Source organism: Cyclopterus lumpus, chromosome 2 (genome assembly GCF_009769545.1).
Source record: "Cyclopterus lumpus isolate fCycLum1 chromosome 2, fCycLum1.pri, whole genome shotgun sequence".
In the NCBI taxonomy this organism is placed as follows: domain Eukaryota; kingdom Metazoa; phylum Chordata; class Actinopteri; order Perciformes; family Cyclopteridae; genus Cyclopterus; species Cyclopterus lumpus.
The window spans coordinates 4,559,060-4,581,195 of NC_046967.1; the positions used below are offsets into that span (position 1 = coordinate 4,559,060).

Consider the following 22,136-nt stretch of genomic DNA (forward strand, 5'->3'; position numbering starts at 1 on the left):
TGGATCAGGGCCGACGTGGAGGGACAAGGACGCTGTTTGTTCCTTAATCGGCTTCCTCATACCGAGTTACCGCGGCCCTCGTGGGAATCCGCTTCAGCCCGACTGTGGGATCAAGCACACAGCTCAACCACAGGAGTGAATGTCAGCTCCTTGGTACAAGTTCCCGTTTGAGCGCACACTTCAGGGCACACGATGAGAAGCGGCCTCTTCATCCGTCACTACGGGAAACACTCCCTCGTGGCAAAGCGTTGAAATTGTACAAAATGGCTTAATTGCCATTTCTTGCAGGGGCTCTTTGGAAATGAAGACACCGTTTTCAGTTTCTTATGAATTGATTTTATTGAGAAAACAACGTAATGACAAATTTGACCTTATTTTAGGAATACAATAAAAAGGTGTGCGTTGCCTTTAAAAGGAGCTCTATAACTTGATACCTGATAATTATAAATAACTATTGCACACAAGAAAAATCTGTAAAAATGTGCTTTTAAAGCTAGGACAAATATGGGACCCATTATGAAATGCCACCAATAGAAAGTGTGAGTGTTGGATCTCTTTTGTTGTGTTGTGCGTTTCTATCTCATGCATCTCTTCCACCCTCTAGTGGTGGTACCTCGCCATCGACCCAGCAGCCGTAAACACGGCGACAGGCTCATCAAATGTGCTCCGGGTGGTTCTGCAGACAGGTGATGAACTCTTTCACCTCTTTGCCCTCAAAGCAGATCTGGTAGACTGCAGAAAACAATGGAAACCTGCGGGAGTAAAGCTCAATGTGATGTTGTTATATCATAACATGTGGGAGCCAAAAGACGAGGAAAATGGACTCACTTGTTGACCAAGTCCTTCTTTTGGAGGAGCTTGTAGACCTCAGCGGAGGTCTGCGGGCCCTGCAGCTTCTGCCCGTTGAGCATCTCTGCCTCCAGCTCAACAATAGTCTGGACACAGAAACGGTTTAGATGTTGTTTACGTGATACATTATGCATGCGTACGTAATATATAACAGTAGACGCGAGTCCATGACGTAACGGGGACTCACCTTGGACGTTACCACAAAGGCCTCCGCCACTTTGCGGTTCCGCCCGCCGTAGCAGGTGGTGATGAGGTCGGCCACGCCGCAGCTTTCCAGGAAGGTGGTGGAGCTCACCTGGCCTTTGCAGAACAACTTGGCGAAGGCGATCATTTCCATTAGACCCAGCCTGATCACCGCCGCCTTGGTGTTGTCGCCAAAACCCAGGCCGTCGCAGAATCCGGCGCCTACCGCCACAATATTCTGCCAGGCAACATTTGTATTTTGACTTAACACATTGGAGACAACGTTTGAATTTCCGGACCCTCTCGCATTAGGAACGCTTAGTTGTCACAATTAGGTGGCGGTTGTTACCTTCAGAGCGCCACACAGCTCCACCGTGTCGCTCTCCTCTACGACGGTGATGCGGAAGTTGGGAGTCTGAAGCAGCTCTTTGAAGACGAGGCCGTTCGCCTCGTTCTTTGCCCCTGCATCGAAAGGCAGTTCGTCAAGAGGAAACACAATGTCGTTTGTCAAACGGGGAAGTCAAAAGTCAGGAAAAATGTTGTAAAAAGAATAAATAAAAAAATAGTCAAACCGATTGTGGTTTCACAGAACTTCTCATCTGCCACCTCGCTGGCGATGTTGGCCCCCATCAGGACGCTGACCTCAATCTCCAGTTTCTCTCGGATGATGTCTGAGATGAGCTTCAGTCCCTCTGGCCCCTCATCGATACCCTGGAGGGCAATAACCAAGAAGAGACCTCCAGGTGATGGATATTCTAAGTTTCATTGTGGTGATAATCTGCGTGTTGCTCAACTACAAAGTCAGGTGACAATATTTCCCCTTTTTGGCTGCGAGGAAAGCTGACGCGAAGATCAATAACAGGATCTTACTTTGATGAGCGATATCCCGATGGTCCCCTCCGTGATGTGAGGCTTGATCTGGTCACACAGTTTGCTGATGAACTGGTGTGGGATGACAAAGACCAGGATCTTTGCTCCTTTGACGGCTTCTGTGATGTCTGGAATCGCGACCTAGAGAGACACAGTCGGTCCTTAAGTAGCGGCAGATTAATAATAATGACAATAATAATTCATCGAATTTATATAGCGCTTTTCAAAACACACAAAGATTAGTAAACATATACTTTGTCCTGCCCTCTCTTTCTATCCTATCAATCTAATAAAAAGGCACAAAAAAAAAAAAAAAAACCAGAACTTAATCTTACCACATTCCTGGGCAGATTATGGCCTGGTAGGTATTTGACATTTTGGTGCTCCGTATTGATGATCTCTGTGAGCTTCTTCCCATCGATCATTTCTTCATAAACCCACATGTTTACCATTGGGTTGAACCGGTTGGATGCTTTGACATTGCGCCCGATTATTTTGGCAATCGAAGAGCCCCTGGAGGGAGTAAAGAACACAATCACTGTAAGAGCAACACTCATCAGAGAAGAAGAACGTCTCGTCTCAACCTCGTCTAAAACAAGTCAGAACAGGTTGAAAAGCATTGTTCTGGTGAAAATGGATTACATCAAACCAGAACAATATTATCAGGCATCAAAGTAATAGATCCACAATAGCATGATCATGCTGCATCAGATTTGTGGAACATCTTGGCTGCAGTTTAAAGTTCTAGTTTTAATGTGATCAATAATACCTGATTATAGGCATTTGACTGCATATTGGTGGTGGGGGTCAAAATCTGCCTAATTGCACAAATTCGCGTTCAGTAGAGTGCTTGCCACTATCATTTACCGAAAGATAATAATAATTAGATTCTGAAAGATGTATTCATAAGAGAGTTGTAAAGTTACCAGTTTCCAGATCCAACGATGCAGACTTTCATTGCGGGCATTTTGAACGTGGCAAGTCCTTATTTTCGGCTGAAAATGTTGTTCTTTTTATTCACCGTGTATTACAACTTCCTCATACGCCCTATGTTTTCTACAACCGACTCACTCCTCCCCTCTCTCGCCGCGGATCGGATACACCTCTTTCCCTTTCAGCAGTGGGAACCGCACGTTACTACAGTGCAATAAGCATCACAGCCATTTCAACGCTTTAAAAAACGCGTTTTCCACATTTTATAATGAACAACTGGGTTTACACAATGTTAAAAGTAGGAAGTGAGTGTACAAAAATAAGGGAAGGAAAATCTAATGTACCACCGCGTTTTACCGGTCATTTATTGTTAAGTATTGGCTCAGCCAACCGACGTCAAGCCAGACAATATATTTAATGAGACTTCCGGTATACATGTTTTTCAAAACAAAACGACACCGGTGATGACAGCCGCTCCTGTTTACGACACACAGCATAAACAAACAAACAAACACATGCACATATTAATAATCAGACAACGTACTGTACGCAATCATATCGAGTTACTTTAATAGCTCTATAGGAAGCAGTGTTCCACTGTATGTGTATCTTATTGTGAAGGATGAAACGGAATAGGGAAAAGAGGACAAATGTTCTACGAGTGTGTGTGAATAAATAAATAAAGTGGTTGCTTATTTATTTACAACTTGTATACAGTTTAGTTTGAACATATTGGTGGAATCTGGCTATTATTAATCCCTAAAGAAATACAAAATAAAATAATCGGAACACGGAAGTTGCGCTCGTGAGCTAGTCACATGACTGGTTTCCTGCCAAAGCAGTAAATACCAGGCGAGCTAGCAGGCACAGAAGGCTACCTCCTGCCTTAGCAGTGTTGACCATGTTTTTTCAAACGTTATTTAACTCAGCTGGTTAACAGTTCACGTCGGTTGGGTCACGTTTTCAGCGTCACCACGCGTCATAAGGAAAGACTTGTACAGTTAATCAAATCTGTGGGGACCTAGCTTAGCTTCACAGGCGTCTAACGAAGGCTCGGTTGTTGGTGACTATGCAAGGGGAGACCACGGCGGTTCGAGTCCCGGAAAACGAAGGGAAACTGGATGTGTTGCCCCAGACCAGGACCCCAAGCTCGGGACGAGCAAGTGCCAAAAGCTGGCAGTACAGGTGGGTGACTGTCACCGTAACGTTGCATTTAAGGTGCTTTGTTGATTTAAGGGTCTTTGTTTACCTGGAAGGTTGCGACATATGCATGTTGTTTAACATGTTTTTTTATTATGCGTTTTGACTGTCCACTACATGACTGATTTGCTCTTTAGTTTATGATCCTATTTGATTTCTAATTGGACAGGTAACACAGCAAATCTGTGACGAGGCTAATTGATTTGTGTGCATGTGCGTGTCCGTGTGTGTGTCTATACACTCAGTCAAAGCATTTTAACACGTTCTTTATCTCCTTGATCACCTTTCATGGCAGTGACCACATGGAGAATATTGATGGCTACTTGATGAAATACACCAACCTTGTAACAGGGTGGCAATACAGGTGAGTTATGTAAAATGTTTAGTGTCCCAATCTAGAAACTCTTATCAGCATTCACCGGCCACTTTCTGCCAGGTTATGTTGTAATCCAATCCAATGCCAAGTAACCGTCAGAGCCGCTGTTTGTTCCCAGGTTCTTTGTGTTGAACAATGAGGCGGGCTTGCTGGAGTACTTTGTCAACGAGCAGTCACGGCCCCAGAAGCCCCGCGGGATGCTCCCGCTGGCAGGGGCCGTCATCTCCCCCAGCGACGAGGACTCCCACACCTTCACCGTCAATGCCATCAGCGGGGAGCAGTACAAGCTCAGGGGTGGGTGGCTAAATACGCACACTGAGGTTTATGTTTAACACTGTGTCTACAGACCAGAGTACATCATGTGCTCCTCTCTGAGCTTCCACGAACCGAGCTGTTCACCTTTTTAATGTTGCTTGTCAGCTCTTTCTTTTTTAACCTCCCGGTCTACTGTCATCACCATCCATCAGGTTCATGTGATATTGATCTGGATGTTTTTCCATTATCTGCTGCTGGTGATGCAGAAGCGCACAGGAATCGATCATCGTAGTAGAGTAACACTAAGATGGGTTTGCGCTCTTGTTTTTTTTTTTTCTTTAATTTGTTTCTCAGCCACCGATGCCAAAGAGAGACAGCACTGGGTGAGTCGACTGCAGATCTGCACGCAGCACCACACCGAGGCCATGGGCAAGGTAAGGCGTGCTAAATATTAGACATATGATAGAGCCTGCATGCAGATATACAGAGATGTTATGCACATAATTAGGAAAAACATTTACTGTGTTTTTGATTAAATGTTAGTCAATGCAAAGATTTTGTTTATCAGTGTATAATATCCCTTTTTTAGCTGTTTGTGTGATGAGTTTAAATCAGATGTTAAAAAGTGAGCCAGACCAGACTTTCCTGTTTTCCTTTCTCACGGCCAAAAGAAGCAATCAAGCAATGCCAGCGGCAGAGCAGAAATCTGGACAGTTTGTGAAATATTAATGTTTATCCAAAATTGAATCCGGTTTTACCCTGTTTTGAAGTGCAGTAATTCCTGGTATTGATCTGGATCGACTACTTTGCCCACATTCTATTTTAATGGTCTTGAGATATACAGAACTCCCCGAAGCGCTCTATCTTTCCCCTCAGAATCCATCTGTTAGAAGTTGTACATTTTATTAGAGAATGACGAGATGGACATTTTGCACTTAGCAGACTAATCCTCCACCCAAATCCCGGAGCTACTCGATGGCGTCTCAAGGCAGCGGCAGCTCTCCCATGTCGGTACGCCGGCCGAGCCAAAACCCCAACACCTTATTCGGCTGGTCGCAGGTGAACAAGGGCTCGTCGCTCTACTCCAGCAAGAGGTCCCTGGAGCCGGACCACCTGATGGACGCCAGAGAAGTACAGCCAGCCACTGCTAGCATATCAACTGACTCGCATATGTGTTGCTGATGGGAACTGCTCAGTATCTAATCCTGCTCACTTGTTGACATATCATTGACATATCAGGACCAGCAACATTTAAATGGGCTGATGTACTTAAACAGCTAAGAATATTTAAAAAATAATTGCTTTGAAGATGATAGTGAAAAATGTCTTGATGCTCTTTATATTGGAGATGAGATTAAGTTCATTTAAAAGCTATACCTTACGTCCTCACACTTCCTGGAAGGGACATTAGCTAAAACTACGTTTGTGCCAAGCTTTTAGTCTGCTGCAGAAACGTGGGTTACAAGGGAAATCAAGAACATCTGATCCAATCAAAATGCTGTTAAGTCTGGGAAGTGTGGTGCATTTGTTATGCACCAAGCTGCAGCCAGAAACATCTTCAAAATCCTGTCACGGTGGATGGCTTAAAATCCTCCTCCCACATGTCGCCATAGATGCACACGTTCAGCGGGAACATTGTTATGATTATGTAATTTATATATTCCGTTCCTACACTACAACAAAAATGACTTGGTTTCAATGTAGGTCTTTTTAAATGCTTAGTCATGAACGCTCCGCTTCACTAAGACCTATTTGTGTGATGCACACTGTCCATAAGGGGGCGCAGATGTCTTTCCCTTAACATCAGTGTACACCAACACACTCTGGATCAATCACGTTTTTATTCATCTATTGATTGTTCTTCTCATCTCCCTTCAAACAATGTAGAGGTTAACTATTTACTAATCCGAACATGGCAGTCATTTAAATGGATTAGATGTTTAATGCTCGAGCTGAATCACCTTAGTTGACAATTTGAAAAATGCTGATTCACAAGATAAAAATATTTTCCTCAATGTTTTTAGCATATAGTAAGGGAGAAGGCTATAGGGTATTAACATCTTCTATTTTTATTTATGTTAGTTTCTGTGCATTGATGTAAAAAAAGAGATTTGAATTAATTTAAACAAATTCAACAAGCGTACCTCCACAGATAAACTTTATTACCGACGGATTGCATTATATAACCAAACTCTCCTCATGATCTGCTTCCAGATGATGACCCAGGCCCAGGGCCACCACCGAGACCTAATCCAGAGCATTGAGGGCCTGCCTCCCGCCCCCGGGTTCTCCCCTCTAGACCAGGATCTGCTGATGCTCAAGGCCACTTCCATGGCCACCATGAACTGCCTCAACGAGTGCCTGCACATCCTGCACCTGCAGCAGGTGGCCAGGCAGAGAGGCTCCCTGGGAGGTCAGTGGAGGTGGGAAGGGGGGATGGGGTGGTTGCTGTGCATATTGTGAATCTGATTATGGTGATTGTTGGTTCCTGATGGTTTACACGCAGGTTATTCTAACATTGCAGTCAAGGGGGAAAAAAAAGTAAATGCACGCACAGCGACTGCAGATGAAGTGTTGTACTCTTAATGAGCCGCCTCTGTGCTGTAAGTTGTCGGTTGACTGAGGCCACATGCAGCCCACAACAAATCATAGTCGTGTATATGCAGGCCTGCACCCAATCTAACATTAGTGTTGGCCTTACAGTGGAATTATTGTTGCATTATTGATGGGGAACAGTGCCTATTCTTACCACCTGTCTCGAAGGTAATGAGATCTCCGATGGTTAAAATGTCCACTCTGCAACGCTTTGTTGACAGAATTCAGTTCTATATCTGCTTCATGTTGAAGGAAAAAAACATTCCAGTTTTGGAGAGCACCCAAAGTGATTGATATCGCAAACCTTTCTATTCAGGAAGGTTTGAAATGGGGCAACGACCAGCTAATGCCCCACTTTTTCACAGCAGATCTCATTACTCAATGTATATTTCATTAGGCCGGAATCCAAGCCGCAGCCAATCAGATAAAATTCACCTACAACGCACACGGTGAATTTGAATGAGTTCTGCCCACCTTTTTAAACATACGTAAAAACAAAATGCCCTTGCCATACGTGGAGGGTTTAGCCAATCAGAGGATGGGGCTGTTTCCTGATACCTGGTTTGTCGGAGGGGTTGGGTTACACTCTCGGTCTTGGACAGCCGTCAGCAGCCAGGTGGTTGTCTGGCGACGGGGGGAGCAGAGCTACGCCTGAGTGAGTGAGTGAGTGAGTGAGTGAGTGAGTGAGTGAGTGAGTGAGTGAGTGAGTGTGTGAGAGAGAGAGAGAGAGACGGGGGACTTGGGAGGGAGGGGGCATCGTACCATGAGCACCTCTGAACCTGCCGCCTTGCGCTCCCCGTCCACGGCAGGACCCACCATCGAGTGGTTGGAGCCCAAGCTGCCCGACATCCTGAAGAACGGCAGCGGCTCGCTGGGCAGCTTCGCGACCGGGGAGGGCCCGCTGGAGGGGGGCGGTCTGGAGCTTAGCAGCCCAGAGTCCTGCAGCTTCTCTGGGGTAAGACCAACGGAATGACACCCTCTCCCACAGGAAGCAGCTAAGATCTGTTCTGGGAACAGTTGTACCAACCTGTCATCAGGAAGTGGATACATTATTTCCCTTTTCTAAATCGGCTATAAACTATACAGTTAATGTTTTTTTGTCGAGCAGTTGTGCAATCTCCAGAGGTTCATTCAAGCAGGTTGTTGAATATCTGCCATTCCCCTCCCCTCTCTCAGGAACAGGAAGACATCGACACGGAGGATGAGGCAGAGGACTCCTTCACCGACAAGGAGGAGGACCTGGGTGCTGTGGAGGAGGAGCGCAGCGTCATCTTACACCTGCTGTCTCAGCTGAAGCTGGGGATGGACCTCACGCGGGTAGGTCGAGTTACAGAAACACACTCCTCCACCACAGGCTCCTCCCACACTTAGTTTAGTGTTTGATCAGGTTCTCTGTGTCGAGGAGGATTATGATTTTATGGATTATGTTTGTAATTTCAGCCCAATAATCCCACAGTGTATGAAAGGGCTTTTCCAGATGTTTAGAGCATAATGTACAACACAGTGTGCTGTGATCTATAACCCTGAGGCATAACATTGTTAAATCACCGCTTATAGATTTGAATCCAGTTTGTAAAACATTGAAGTCTATGAAACTATGTCACTATGATTTCTTAGTTTGTCACAGCGAGATCTCCAGCTTTGGTCTTTTCTTACATTTTAATAGTTATGGGTCAAGACAACAGATGAGACGGATACAAAAACATATTTCAAATCTTATTGGATGATGTGCAATATACATTTTCACTTTGTTGATATTTTGGAGATGCATTTCTATTTTTAGCAACTGATTTGAGAAAAAAAAAAATCTTTTAAATTAGTTTTTTCAATCAATATAAATTAATTTACACATGCTCATGTATGACGACTTCCTGAGAAATCCTTGGGAGGTGATTAAATATCATTTGAATATTAGTATTGATGTAATGTACTTTGACTCTTTATCAAAGTGTGAATCTGTGCAAGATGTCGTGTGACATTATGACGATGGACATCTTCAACTAAACACCAAACTACAGACTTGAAACGAGTTCAAAACCCTGTAAACATGCGGCTCATTTATTGCATCATATCTGTAGAGCCAGAACTATGTCCCCTACTGATAATCGTAAAGGAAAGTATATGTTGACGGCCTCTATATTTAATGTCAGTCTTAAGATTAAAGCATTGAGTTTGTCTGAATGGGGAAAAAGTTTAGTGATCCTGAATAAGTAAATCTTAGATCAGGTTGTTTTTCAGTTGTAATGACCTTCCAGGCTGAAGTGAGCACTCCTTGCTTTCTAATTACTCCTCCTGGACGCACTTAAAAACACCACGAGACATTCTATCTTCCAGAGTTGGTTTGATGGAGTATTTAGCCTCCTCTTGGGTTTCTGATTCATCAGTTATCTGGTGGATCCACTGGCTCTGATGGGGATCTGGACACTGAGCCCGGCGCCATGTCCTGTCAATGTCACTTGATGACTCATCAAATGGAAAAGGAAAAAGGTGTCGTCATCATGTGACTGGGGTTTTTCCAACTAATAAATAAATAAATAAATAAATGTTGACCTTCCAGGTGGTCCTGCCCACCTTCATCCTAGAGAAGCGCTCTCTGCTTGAGATGTACGCTGACTTCATGTCCCACCCGGACCTCTTTGTGACCATCACTGACGGCGGCAGCCCCGAGGACCGCATGGTCCGCTTCGTGGAGTACTACCTCACGTCCTTCCACGAGGGCCGCAAGGGGGCCATTGCCAAGAAGCCCTACAACCCCATTATCGGCGAGACCTTCCACTGCTCCTGGAAGGTACCCAAGAGACCGGAGGCCCCCGAGGAGCCCTCGCAGGAAAGCCCCGACCTGACCTCCCAGGACCCCTACCAAGTGCGCTTTGTGGCAGAGCAGGTGTCCCACCACCCCCCCGTGTCTGGCTTCTACGCTGAATGCCCTGAGAGGCGCATGTGTGTGAACACGCACGTGTGGACCAAGAGCAAGTTCATGGGAATGTCTATTGGTGTGTCCATGATAGGGGAAGGTGAGCCGACAGTGGTTTTGTATCTTGTTATATTTAAATTAAAGTTTCCTACTCTAAGTTCTTTATAATAGCTTGAACCACTAACAATGATAAAGTACAGAATGACACTCAATGATTTAGGGCCAAGAATCCTTCCGGTTTCATCTCCTCGCCTTTCCAGGTTGTCTTTATCTGCTGGAGCACGATGAAGAGTACACGTTCACGCTGCCTTGTGCATATGCACGCTCCATCCTCACCGTTCCCTGGGTGGAGCTGGGTGGGAAAGTCAACATCAGCTGCGCTAAATCCGGCTACTCGGCGGTCATCACTTTCCAGACGAAACCTTTTTACGGTGGCAAATTACACAAGTGAGTTCCTACTGCCTTTTTTTTTTTTTTTTATCTAACAAATGAAAATGTTTTGACTCCAACACTTATTTTAACATTTTTCCTTCATGCGGACTCTTAAAAATAATGCGCACAATATTTAAAAGTATTCATCTCACTGCCCTGCCTGAATATAGGGTCACAGGGGAGGTGAAGCACAACACCACCAATGCGGTGGTGTGTCGTGTGCAGGGCGAGTGGAACGGGGTTCTGGAGTTCAGCTACACCAGCGGAGAGACGCGAGTGGTCGACGTCACCAAACTGCCGGTTTCGAAGAAGCGCGTTCGGCCGGTTGAGAAGCAGGGACCAACCGAGTCCAGGTCAGAACCGTCTTTATTTATGGGTCAGTTTTAGTAACACGCGGGGTGGGGGTGGGGAGGGGGGTGGTAGTATCAGTCTCGTTCCTCGTCGACGTCGTGATCTCTTCTCCGCGTTTCAGGCGCCTGTGGCAGCATGTGACTGAGGCCTTACGGCAGAAGGACATAGAGAACGCCACGGAGCACAAGAGGATTCTGGAGGAGAGGCAGAGGACGGAGGAGCGGCACCGGGTCGAGACTGAAACCGCTTGGAGGACCAGATACTTTGACAGAGAGGTGAGCAAGTGGAACACAACAGAATCACGACTTTGGTGCTCGTCGTGAAGGTTTGATGAACCGGCTTTCATAGATTTATCATTGCAAAGAAAATGTCTCGCTACAGAAGTGAAAACCAAGTGAAAAGTCACCTGTGCTGACTGTGAAAACATTTCAAATCGCCTCCAGCTGGATGGTTCTGGCTTTGCACTAACCTATTTATAATTTTCCAAGAATCTGGAAGACTTTAAAGTTATTGCGAGGAACTTTTAAGAAGTTATGAAACTGTCTCAATGTAACACTCTTTAGGACCTAGGTAAGTAAACGAGACCATCAGCAAAAAGATTGTCTACATAGTTATTCTTAATGCTTGTCATCGGCGCCATCGGGTCGGAGTCAGGCGAGGTCAAGCAGTTTGGGCAGCAGCTTTTCCTCTGCCATACAACAGAGCTCCGCCTATTTGCTCCATCCGTTCCAGCTGGCAGCCAACACAAACGCCACTCGAAGAAATGGAGAACCAGGTCTGCAAGGGGCAGACTGTAACACCCTGCTGCAGTGAAATGAGAGGTTCTCTAAAAAGGACTCTGGTGCTCGACACACTACCGCTTTCGTCCACACGGACCGCCAAAATCAACACGCTAGAAATGGAAAACGTCTGTCTGCGTAGTTTTATTTTATGGTCTGCTATCTACATATTTTAGTATTTAACTCTCAAATTTGTGTCTTGATTGCCAAAAATATGCAATATTTTCCAACCTTAAACAAATGACTGTCGACTTTATTGGACTAAACAATTGCACAAACTCACTGTAGAAAATTAATAACAATGTTTTGACGCTAGTCTCTTCTTCTCCACCAGGGCGAAGGCTGGGTCTATCACAAACCACTTTGGAAAACCTCTGCACCCAATTCCTAGTTTTGTGTGTGTGTGATAGGAGTGTGTGTGATATATGAGTGTGTGTGTGTGTGTGTGTACACAGTTATGATATGAGAGCGTGACCTGCACTGACGTACAAGACGAATGCAACATGGGGGAGAAGGACGGAGAGACGGTGTTCTCGAATCTCGCTCATGATTTTCACCAAGCCTCGAAGTACAAGTATTTGTACTGCTGATTAGTTGTGGGGGTTTTTTTATAATCCAATGTCGATTAAAAACATGTTCTTATACAGGTATAACGGTACTGTATTTACACAGCCTTAATATAGTCTGATGAAAGCTTGGAGATCTGCTGATCTACCTGTATTTGGTTCTTTTCTTCTTCTTTTAAGCTGTGGGATCACACCAAGGTCCGGTGACCTTTGACCTCCAGCATCAAGAAAACCTAAATACTTTGAATACTGCCTGATAAATGTAATGCTGTGAAAACGTTGTAAAGTTGCAGTATATGATCTCCATCTATGTAAAAGCGACTGTACACTTTGCGTTAAATCAAAGTATATTATAACAAACATTAGACTAAATAAACAATCACATGACAAAACAAAAAAAAATAATTAAAAAAACAAACATTTTAAGTGCTAGATAACTGAACTGCTTCATCCGGACTGTAAACTTGTGCTTTCATCAGACTTGATTGGAGCGGAGCACAAAGAAAAGAGGAAAAACTGAAATCTTAAACGGGAAAGAAGCAAAACAATAATTAGTGTTCATGTAGAAATCCGTCACAGCCAGAAGATGATTGAGAAAATAATTTTCAGGGCCTTTTATTTTTAACCTCAAATCCGTTGCACTTACTGTAACGGAGTCCATTTTAAATGCACACAATCATCTGATCTCCGGGAGGAGCTCATGATTTCTGTTTCCAGTCTTTATGCTAAGCTACGTTACCTGCTGACCGGCCGTAGTTCCATATTGAAGGGATGACATCAGGGGAAATTTCCATCTGCCCTGTTAGTCAGGAGCCCTTATCCGTCCCGTTTCCAGACCTTTGGCATCGACTTGGTCCCAACAGTATCGGTTCTCCTTGTTTCTGTCACCAAGCCCAAGAGGATGACATCACCAGGGCTCTTGTTTCAGACCTGACATTAAAGAGACGGTCACACGAGGAGCAAATGGATGGAGGAATGACCTTTTTAACCAGGTGATAATGATTATTATTGATCGGTATGGGTTGTGTGCATTTAGATTGACCCGAGCACTTCATGTATTAAATTGTGATGGTATATTGGTGAATTGATTAAGACACTACTGGAATGGGATGTCGGAGACGAGCTGACAAATGATCGTGTGACTGCGTCTAAAGATTGCTTCCCCCGTTATTCTTGTCTCTCCTTCCTCCGTCCTGTGGTTTCTGCACAGGACGGAGGAATCCCCACATGCATGACGACAAATCAAAATCTCTGAAAGTGTACTCCTCCTTTGTCTGCATTACTTACATTTATAAATGTCTGTGGTAAAAGCTTTTAACCAAATTTGCTTGTTTTGTAATGCAAATAAATATTTTCTTTGATTGCGTATGTATCCCCAATCTTTGTACTTTAATTTAGCTTATTTGTGTTGGTATGTGTTAACATTCCCCATTCCAGCCATGCTTTTGTTTTATTTCCTTCTTTGGAGAAATTCTATTTTATTGTCATGAACCTTACGCTGTCCCTTGACTGGACATTCTCAAAGCATCCCATTATTGAGTAGGACAGCGTTTTCTCTCCAGAAGATCCACCTTATGTGAACTCATCAAGCTCTTATCACTCACGGGCCTGACTGAAGCATGTGTGTTTTCTTTAAAGTATCAGTGCTTCATGTTGAGAAGTCGACTTGAGCATTTTTATTCTCAGCTTCGACCTTTTCTTGGTTTTAATTCTAGTTATCTTGCTGACCTGTGACATGCACTAAGTAAAGCTGGTGTTGTAGATTATTGTACGTCTGGAAAATCAAATAAATTGCGTTTAAGTTTAGTTTTCTCCCAAATTAACCCTTTTATTTTTCTCTCTACTGGTTCCTCTACTTTCAGTAAAAATATTTAGTGAAGTAAATTTGAAATTAATCTGTGGACGTCTCAGAGAAGCACGATTTTGACCCGCAAAATGAACGGAATCCTACCGCAAAAAAACTGTTTCCATATCGTCTTTTAACTAAAGACACGTGATAAATTGAAAAAGATCAACAAATAATCTCAAAATGTCCCAGAAAAGAGAGATTGATGCGAAGGGAAGACCATTTAAAATGACCACATACATTTATGTGAGCAGGTGTGACCCAGGCCACATAAAGGAACAAGTGAGCCCCAGACCACATAAAACCACAAAAATCAGCCTCATCTCGTAAAAATACAGAAAAGCTGGTTGACGTGTTTGTTACTTCCAGACTAGATTACTGCAACTCCTTATCAGGCTGCTCTAATAAGTCTCTTAAGTCCCTCCAGTTGATCCAGAATGCTGCAGCTCGTGTACTCACAAAAACTAAGAAAAGAGATCACATGACTCCTGTATTAGCTGCTCTGGCTCCATGTAAAATCAAGAATCACATTTAAAATTCTTCTCCTCACCTACAAAGCCTTGATTGGTGATGCACCATCATATCTTAAGGAGCTTGTAGTACCATTTTGCCCCACTAGAGAGCTGCGCTCACTAAATGCGGGGCTACTTGTGGTTCCTAGAGTCCTAAAAAGTAGGATGGGAGCCAGAGCCTTCAGTTATCAAGCTCCTCTTTTATGGAACCAGCTACCACTTTCAGTCCGGGAGGCAGACACAGTCACCTCATTCAAGAATAGACTTAAGACTTTCCTGTTTGATAGTGCTTATAGTTAGGGCTGAATCAGGTTTGCCCTGGTCGAGCCCCTAGATATGCTGCTATAGGCTTATAGGCTGCTGGGGGATGTTTTAGGATACACTGAGCACCTATCTCCTCTTCTCTCTCTCCTTATGCATGAATTTACATCTCTCCATTGCACCTTATTAACTCTGCTTCCTCCCCGGAGTCGTTGTGACTTCACGTCTCATAGGGTCCATTGGACCTGGAGGAGTCTGATGCCTGGTGAGCCGGCCTCCCGCGTTGGCCCTGCTGATGCGCCCCGCCCCCCCTCCTCTCTACCTCCTTCTGTTTCATGGATTGGAGTGCCATTCATACATTGTCATATTCATGTAATGTGTTTATGTAACTGTTCATTCTGTACACATGACATCTATTGCATCTGTCCATCCGGGGAGAGGGATCCTCCTCTGTTGCTCTCCTGAAGGTTTCTTCCCTTATTTCCCTGTGAAAGGTTATTTTTGGGGAGTTTTTCCTGATTCGATGTGAGGTCCTGGGACAGGGATGTTGTATGTGTACAGATTGTAAAGCCCTCTGAGGCAAATTTGTAATTTGTGATATTGGGCTATACAAAATAAACTGAATTGAAAATAATGATTTATGGTATAATATCAAAAACAATATATTTGAATGATTTAATAAATAGAAAATATATAGCAAAAGAAACACAGCCATGCATGAAATAACATGTGAAATGAATACTGGTAATTTTGATCCCATGTTGTGCCTTAGAAGGGTATACCCAGGTAGCCAAAATGACCTGGCCCAGATTCGGCCCGGGTTGCGACTCTGCTGAGACTCTGCATGAATGACACCCCAGAATCAGGCCGAGTACACTGGCCTGATTCCGGCGTCCGGCACTGCCGTCACTTGGCCGCAATCAAATATAACCTGGGCCAGCATCGGTACAAACCTGGCGCGCCGGAAGAAACGCGTTGGCCCGGTTCCGGTTTGCGACTCAGTCGGCTGAGACTCTGCATGAATGACGCCCCAGAATCGGGCCGAATACACTGGCCCGATTCCGGCGTCCGGCACTGCCGTCACTTGGCCGCAATCAAATATAACCTGGAGCCAGCATCAGTACAAACCCGGCGCGCCGGAAGAAACGCGTTGGCCCGGGTCCGGTTTGCGACTCGGCATGAATGACGCCCCAGAATCGGGCCGAATACACTGGCCCGACACTGCTGTCACTGGGCCACGATCGAAAATGAACGGGGCCATTCTTGGCCCGAACCCGGCACACAAGAAGAAACGCGTTGGTCCGGGTCGGTTTGCGACTCGGCTGAGGCTGGATGAATGGCGCTCCAGAATCGGGTTAAATATATTCCTCATCATGACACAAAATACTTATTTTACTGACTCAATTAATCATGAAGCTCACATTGTTTGGTAATAATAAGAATTATGTGATAAATGTATTTCAAGAAAAGTGAAAACCATAAGCCAAATAAAGAAAGGTACACCTCATATTCAAATGTATTCTTAATTATTTGCAACAGTTATTAAAATTAATATTTTGCATTTTGGACGTTTTCGCAAACAAAAACAGTCCAATAAATGCCAAATAAGATCAAATCAGATAATAAATGATACATAATAATAATATATAATTATATATTAATAAGATCAAATAAGACATGTAGACCAAAATGTTGCTGTGAATTTGTATGAACTTAAAAGCACACTGTTAAAAGGGTCAATTAAATTGAAACTCGAACAACTGCCAAACAAGACCACACCGTGGTCGCGACCTGTCACTCCAGCATCATGGCTTCACTTTTAAAATCCGGAGGTTGCAGCCTGGTAGAAACATAGACAAGAAAGAGTTGTGAGATCTCACAATAAACAAAAGATAAATGGTAAATCTATCGATAGCATTGCAAACCGTTCTCACTCCTTATGTATCGAATATTGTGTCTGTATATAATGTCTGACACCGTCAACTCCTGTGTGACCCACAATACTGCTGATGTAGTGTAAAGTGTGAGATAGTGCACACAAGCCAGAGTGATGAATGGATCAAACCACCACAGACCAGTGCTGTAAACATGCGTAACGAAGTTGTTAGTAGGGTTGTCACGATACCAAATTCTAACTTCGATACCTGCCATAAATATCACCATACCCGATACTTAGGATACGATACCAGAATTCGATACGATACCACAAATACGTATAGCGCCCTGCTGATTTGATTACATTTGTGTGGTGGTGCGTTTTGTTATGAGGTCTGTTGTGTCCCGACTTTTCTGGGCTGGTTCAGGTGTCCAGAGGGTGGGGAGCCAATCAGAAGGGAGGTGAGTGAAGATAAAGGGGAGGTGAAGCTAGAGTTCGGGTGATGATTTCGAGAGTGGGGGAACAGGTGTGTTAGCGGAAGAGTGAACGGAGGGTTTGGGATTGGCGTCGAGGAGCAGCTACACGGAGGACAGTGAGCCGGGTTGTTTTGTATAAGAATAAATGTTAATGTGTGTTAATCCAGTGTCTTGATAGAATTCCAGGGTTAGCAACCTGCTATATTTATAAAGGACACAAGGAGTTTAACCCGGGATATATATTTATATAAATGCATGGGAGTTGAGCCCACACCAACAGTAGGCTATAGTGAGAATTTGAGTAGACCCTTTTTTAGTGCACCTCCCATGCAAACAGGGGGAAAGTAAAAGGCCCCTGACTAAAACAGCAACTGAGAGGGGGGCTACATACGATACTGGTATATTTATCTATAATAGTAATGAATAAAACATCTGTATGGTTCCCTTTTTACCAGCTTGTTCCTACCCAGCTTTTTCAACACTTGGTATTAACATTAGTATTAGCCACCAGCAAGATATTAATGGAAACTACATGGTGCCATCATAGCGTTGATTATACACGGCTATGTAGGCCTTTCATCTGACCAGATGACTATATAGTTCCTTCCATAAGTATGAGCAATTGTAAAGTTCATATTTGATCTTAATTCATGGAATAATTGTTTTTCCTTAACTTAAAATAAATAGAATTAGCTCAAGATCCACCACCATGTAGCCATTTTGCATCAATTGTTTCATTTAGTACACGTGTGCATTGTGACCTCATGATCATATAGACTGGTCGTTAAACTAGGCTAAGGCTGTATGTATGTGGGTGAGCTTAAGGTGTGCATCATGTTTGTAATCACATTTGATTACCCATCGTTATTTGAACTCTTTGAAAAGTTCAGGGTGTCTGTCTGAAAGGTGCTTTGCCATGTTTGACGTGTCCCTTGGTCTGAGCTTTGAAACAAGTTTTACATACAGGTCTCTGTGTCAGTGGGCTTCACTGTCTGTGTGTCAGTGGGCTTTCCTAAAAAAAAAAAGCCCTTGACTAACCAGCAGAGAGTGTGTGTTCCCAGATTTTGCTTCTGGCATCTTTTTTTGTACAAAAAAAAAAAAAAAAAAAAGCAAAAGCTCCGGCATCTTTTTTTGTACAAAGAAATCGCAAAAGCTCCGGCACGCCATGTTGTCTCCCCAGCGGAGTGCTGCCTGTTATTGTGTGAGCGCTGTGCAGTCCCACTCCCTTGCAGTCAACGCGCTGGGCAGCATTAACTGGGCCGGAGCAGTGTGTGCGCTCTGATCGCGCTATTTTAATAAAGTATCGACACTAAAAATATGCAAAACCGTATCGTTTTGAACATACTGGTACCGCGGTACCTTTTTAGTATTGGTACTCCGTGCAAGCTGTTAGTCAAGTCAGTCGTTAGTGTAGTAAGTCACAGACTCAGATCTCTTTTCCTAAACCAACAGTAAAATAAGTGGTTTTGTTGCCGAAACCTTACCTCCCTGTCGAGGTGGACATTTCTTTTTCTGTATAAGACACGTATGCATGTAATGAGCCCCTAACACATCCAAAACAGACACTAGAGGGGAACGTAGTCATTGTTTGAAGCTTAGTAGCACTGACTGGTGATTGACACATTGGAGTGAGAATGTGTTGAGTATTGAAATTACACCTACTAAGACTGTGGTTCAGGGGTCGCTTGACCGTTCTCTTCTCGGTCAGATGCCAGCTGGAGCCATGGCTTCATGAAGCGCTCTGTGCAGTTACAGTGATGCGACGGACTGATTCTTTAAAAGGAAGAGATACAACGATCACTGGCCATGTTCATAAAAAACTAGTAAAGTCAATCCCATGAAAGTGCTATACTGTTTGTTTTACATCAAAATAGACCGTAAAAGGATCAAAAGAAGTTAAGGAAACGTATAATGTAATACATTCAGCGCATAGTGTGTGTCTGCCATGTGAATATAATTACATGTTAACTATGAAGAACCTTGTACAAATTTGATATCTAAATACCCGATTTAGAGCTCCGACATGTTGAAAACTGGTATGTTGGTGACACTTACTACAATACTCAATGCTGTGGAGCAGTTCTTAATCGTGTAAAATGCATCAAAATAATCTTAATTATATTTAAATAATGTTATTTATTGATGTACTGACAGACCAGTAAGTGTTAAAGATACAGAATGAAAGAAACCAATAAATACTTACTCAAAACAACATAAGCGAGGGACTCAAAGCCTGTTATTCCATTCACACCCCTCCAATTGATTGTCTTTGCCAGTGAGTTTGGCACCATCTTGCCAAGCACTCTCCATACGGTTTCTTTAACGGGCAACCCACCAAGAAGGCCAAAATAGGTGACCTGAAAGACAAAATTGAAAAAGAGGCAAACCCCAAAACAATTAAGTATGATAAATTACGATAGTGTCAGTGAATTATTTTACAACCTTCTAAATGTTTGTAAAGCTCAGTAGTCATGTTGGAATACTAAAATAAAATAAGTCATAAACTAAAGGGTCAAATATAAATTAAAAACCATCAGTGGCAAGCCTCAATAGTAGTAGTCATGAAAGAAGATATATACATCATAGTATCATAAGGTCTCGACATGCAAAATGTTACTCTACCAATTTCTCATTAAAATCTGTATCCACAGATATGTTTGTCTCTACCTGACGAAGTTCTTCCAGAGTACACAGTGGACATCCTGACACATTGGATAGTTCTGCTGCGCTGGTCGAGTTCTGTAGCTGGAGAAGTAGGACTTTGCTGCTCCTTGATGATTTCTAGCTGTGTCAGGATTTCACAAAGGATTGCTAAAAAATAGATCTAAACACAAACCAATATGGCTCAATTATTTTAAGATACGGCATATACATTATATAATATATACTTAATAAAAACAACAACAGAAAAGACTGCGAATACTTGTCCCAAACCAATTATCGCCAACTCTATTGTGTTTCTGTGTGTTGTGGAACACTTGTTTAATTGAGTTCAGCACCATCTACTGGTCTTTTTGGGTTGCAGTCAAAGGATGTAGCGATTTGATTTTAATATAACTTCTTTCGAATGTAAAGAAAATGATTAGTCAAGAAAACCATGTAAAGCGAGTCATCTTTAATTCGACATCTTTGGGTCCTCACGCTAGCCAAATAGTGTTCGTCAATTCAAGCATTATAGAAACCAACGTGTAGGACAGAATAATTGTTAGCTTTTATTTACTTTATGTCAAATAAGTTTGTGGTGTAGCTAAATGATGATAACACTACGTTCACATGAAGGCTGGCAAGATGTCATCAGACTTTGGGTCGACAGGGACTGTGGCACACTCTGTCTTCTGGTATAAGGTCAGAAGGAGGGTTTAGGCAGAGATAATGCTCAGAGAGAACGATTGTAGTAAGTGTTGTACTCAGTGGGAAGTTAAAATAATAAATAATGCACATAAGCAGAATTGTATTGTGAAGTTGAAATACACCTATATGTTCACTACCAGAAAAAAAGCTCAATGAGAGTGGTTGTGATTGGTTGCTTTGCTAAGATGTGATGTTTTTTTAGGCACCCAGATAACACACTTGAACTGAAAATAAATATGTTCCTACTTAAACTTGTTTAGTTGTAAACAAAGTTTGCCTTGTTTTTTTTGTGATTTTTCACCTCACATTGTAAACCATTACAAATACAATATAGTTTTGGGGGTATTTAGAATCATCAGAATTCTAAATACCCCCAAAATGTGTGTGTGTGTATATAGTTTCCATCAATTTGTTCATCTTTAATACTTACGAATGAAAGCAGACTGATCTGTTGGTTGGAGTCTCTCCCATAGGACTTGAAGGTGCGGACAGGGGAAGGTGGAGCAATAATGTTTGGGGCAGCGGGCAGTGCGGTTGGGCGTCTTTTCTTTCCTTTAGAGTTTTCGGGGCTGCTCCATGTCGCTTTCACTGTCGGAGTACCATATTGTTGTGGTTCTGTTGAACAAAGGAACTTGTGTAAGGAATATAATGAATAACAAGAAGCTCTATATGAATTTAGTGTTTATCTAACATGGGTGACTACAGGTTCCCTTTGTTTTAAAACAAAAACAAACAAAAAACGTTACTGAGTGTTTCCAGACATTTAATGATAGTGGATCCTGACTTTCTACACAGATTAGAGGATTTAATGTCACCAGAGTACCGCTCAGTCATTGTGAACAGGTGCAAATACAAAAATAATTCATTGGAATTGAAGGTAGTCACCGACAGATGGTCTTGCATTTGACTGTGATTTTATTTTTTTATTAATAGTTCCCAAAATCAACTTAAGAGCTGTGTACAAAGTCACAACACGTTATGTGTTAGCTTACCCTTCGTTCGCATTAATATAGCATACACACAAGTCCTTACTGTTAAGCTAATGTCCTTGAAACATACACAGTTATTACATTCATTACAAAGAAACTAACCTTGACGAGGGAGTGCTAAAACCTTTAATTTAGTCTTTGTTTTGTGTTTAAATCGGACATATTTGCCGTAAATGTAACCTTGAATCCGCGCACAATGCAACTTCCTGTGTAACTCCACGAACCGCCTTCAAAATAAAAGCATCTTCTTTCAAAACAGGAAACGAGATACATCTTGTTCAAGGCTGTCAAAAAAAAAAAAAAAAAAAGAACAGAATTGATTGACAAACAGCCAAAACACAAATGGGGTTACTTACACACTGGTCTATATTGATGGCAGCAAAACTGTAGTCTGGAAAGACAGAAATGACAAATATCTAAATGTTGTATTCTCATGTGACATTGATATTACAGTTTATACAATTCACAATAAGTCTCTGAGCTCTTGTATAAAGGTACTGCATTTTTATATATACATACACT

General features: G+C 42.9%; 2 protein-coding genes and 2 long non-coding RNA genes across 6 annotated transcripts; 1 reads left to right on the forward strand and 3 right to left on the reverse strand.

Annotated features, from left to right (window-relative positions):
- Positions 1–313: 313 nt before the first annotated feature.
- LOC117746187 (glycerol-3-phosphate dehydrogenase 1-like protein) lies at positions 314–3,235 on the reverse strand. Its single transcript, XM_034555144.1, has 8 exons — positions 2,829–3,235; positions 2,238–2,415; positions 1,903–2,043; positions 1,605–1,743; positions 1,382–1,494; positions 1,037–1,270; positions 829–935; positions 314–752 (listed from the first exon to the last, which is right to left on the reverse strand). The coding sequence occupies exons 1-8, from the start codon at positions 2,867–2,869 to the stop codon at positions 656–658; spliced, it is 1,050 nt and encodes a 349-aa protein (XP_034411035.1). The 5' UTR covers positions 2,870–3,235; the 3' UTR covers positions 314–655.
- Positions 3,236–3,647: 412 nt separating this feature from the next.
- LOC117743244 (oxysterol-binding protein-related protein 11-like) lies at positions 3,648–13,671 on the forward strand. Of its 2 annotated transcripts, none has more exons than XM_034551091.1 (13): positions 3,648–4,020; positions 4,331–4,399; positions 4,530–4,705; positions 5,021–5,100; positions 5,609–5,797; positions 6,881–7,079; positions 8,071–8,216; positions 8,438–8,578; positions 9,819–10,275; positions 10,436–10,622; positions 10,778–10,960; positions 11,080–11,233; positions 12,072–12,693. In XM_034551091.1, exons 1-13 carry the CDS (start codon positions 3,905–3,907, stop codon positions 12,126–12,128), a joined length of 2,154 nt encoding a protein of 717 aa, XP_034406982.1. In that variant the 5' UTR covers positions 3,648–3,904; the 3' UTR covers positions 12,129–12,693. The 2 variants fall into 2 exon arrangements, with proteins under 2 accessions (XP_034406982.1, XP_034406972.1); XM_034551081.1 differs by having other exon boundaries at positions 3,679–4,020; positions 5,606–5,797; positions 12,072–13,671.
- A 2,969-nt stretch (positions 13,672–16,640) lies between these two features.
- LOC117745682 lies at positions 16,641–19,612 on the reverse strand. 2 transcript variants are annotated; one of them, XR_004611260.1, is made up of 3 exons: positions 19,478–19,612; positions 18,937–19,047; positions 16,641–16,762 (listed from the first exon to the last, which is right to left on the reverse strand). It is a non-coding gene; the product is annotated as an uncharacterized LOC117745682 (long non-coding RNA). The 2 variants fall into 2 exon arrangements; XR_004611261.1 differs by having other exon boundaries at positions 18,933–19,047.
- Positions 19,613–19,970: 358 nt separating this feature from the next.
- Positions 19,971–21,824, reverse strand: LOC117745686. Its single transcript, XR_004611262.1, has 3 exons — positions 21,717–21,824; positions 21,056–21,240; positions 19,971–20,098 (listed from the first exon to the last, which is right to left on the reverse strand). It is a non-coding gene; the product is annotated as an uncharacterized LOC117745686 (long non-coding RNA).
- Positions 21,825–22,136: the final 312 nt, after the last annotated feature.

What these genes read in the sequence shown, in the direction of transcription:
- LOC117746187 (XM_034555144.1), bottom strand. Translation starts at nt 2,869, where the DNA reads ATGCCCGCAATGAAAGTCTGCATCGTTGGATCTGGAAACTG. An exon ending in ATCGTTGGATCTGGAAACTG is followed by an intron (nt 2,416 to 2,828) that starts GTAACTTTACAA and finishes TACTCCCTCCAG; the next exon opens with GGGCTCTTCGATTGCCAAAA. An exon ending in GTTCTGTGAAACCACAATCG is followed by an intron (nt 1,495 to 1,604) that starts GTTTGACTATTT and finishes CTTTCGATGCAG; the next exon opens with GGGCAAAGAACGAGGCGAAC.
- LOC117743244 (XM_034551081.1), top strand. Translation starts at nt 3,905, where the DNA reads ATGCAAGGGGAGACCACGGCGGTTCGAGTCCCGGAAAACGAAGGGAAA. An exon ending in ACCTGATGGACGCCAGAGAA is followed by an intron (nt 5,798 to 6,880) that starts GTACAGCCAGCC and finishes ATCTGCTTCCAG; the next exon opens with ATGATGACCCAGGCCCAGGG. An exon ending in AGTCCTGCAGCTTCTCTGGG is followed by an intron (nt 8,217 to 8,437) that starts GTAAGACCAACG and finishes CCCCTCTCTCAG; the next exon opens with GAACAGGAAGACATCGACAC.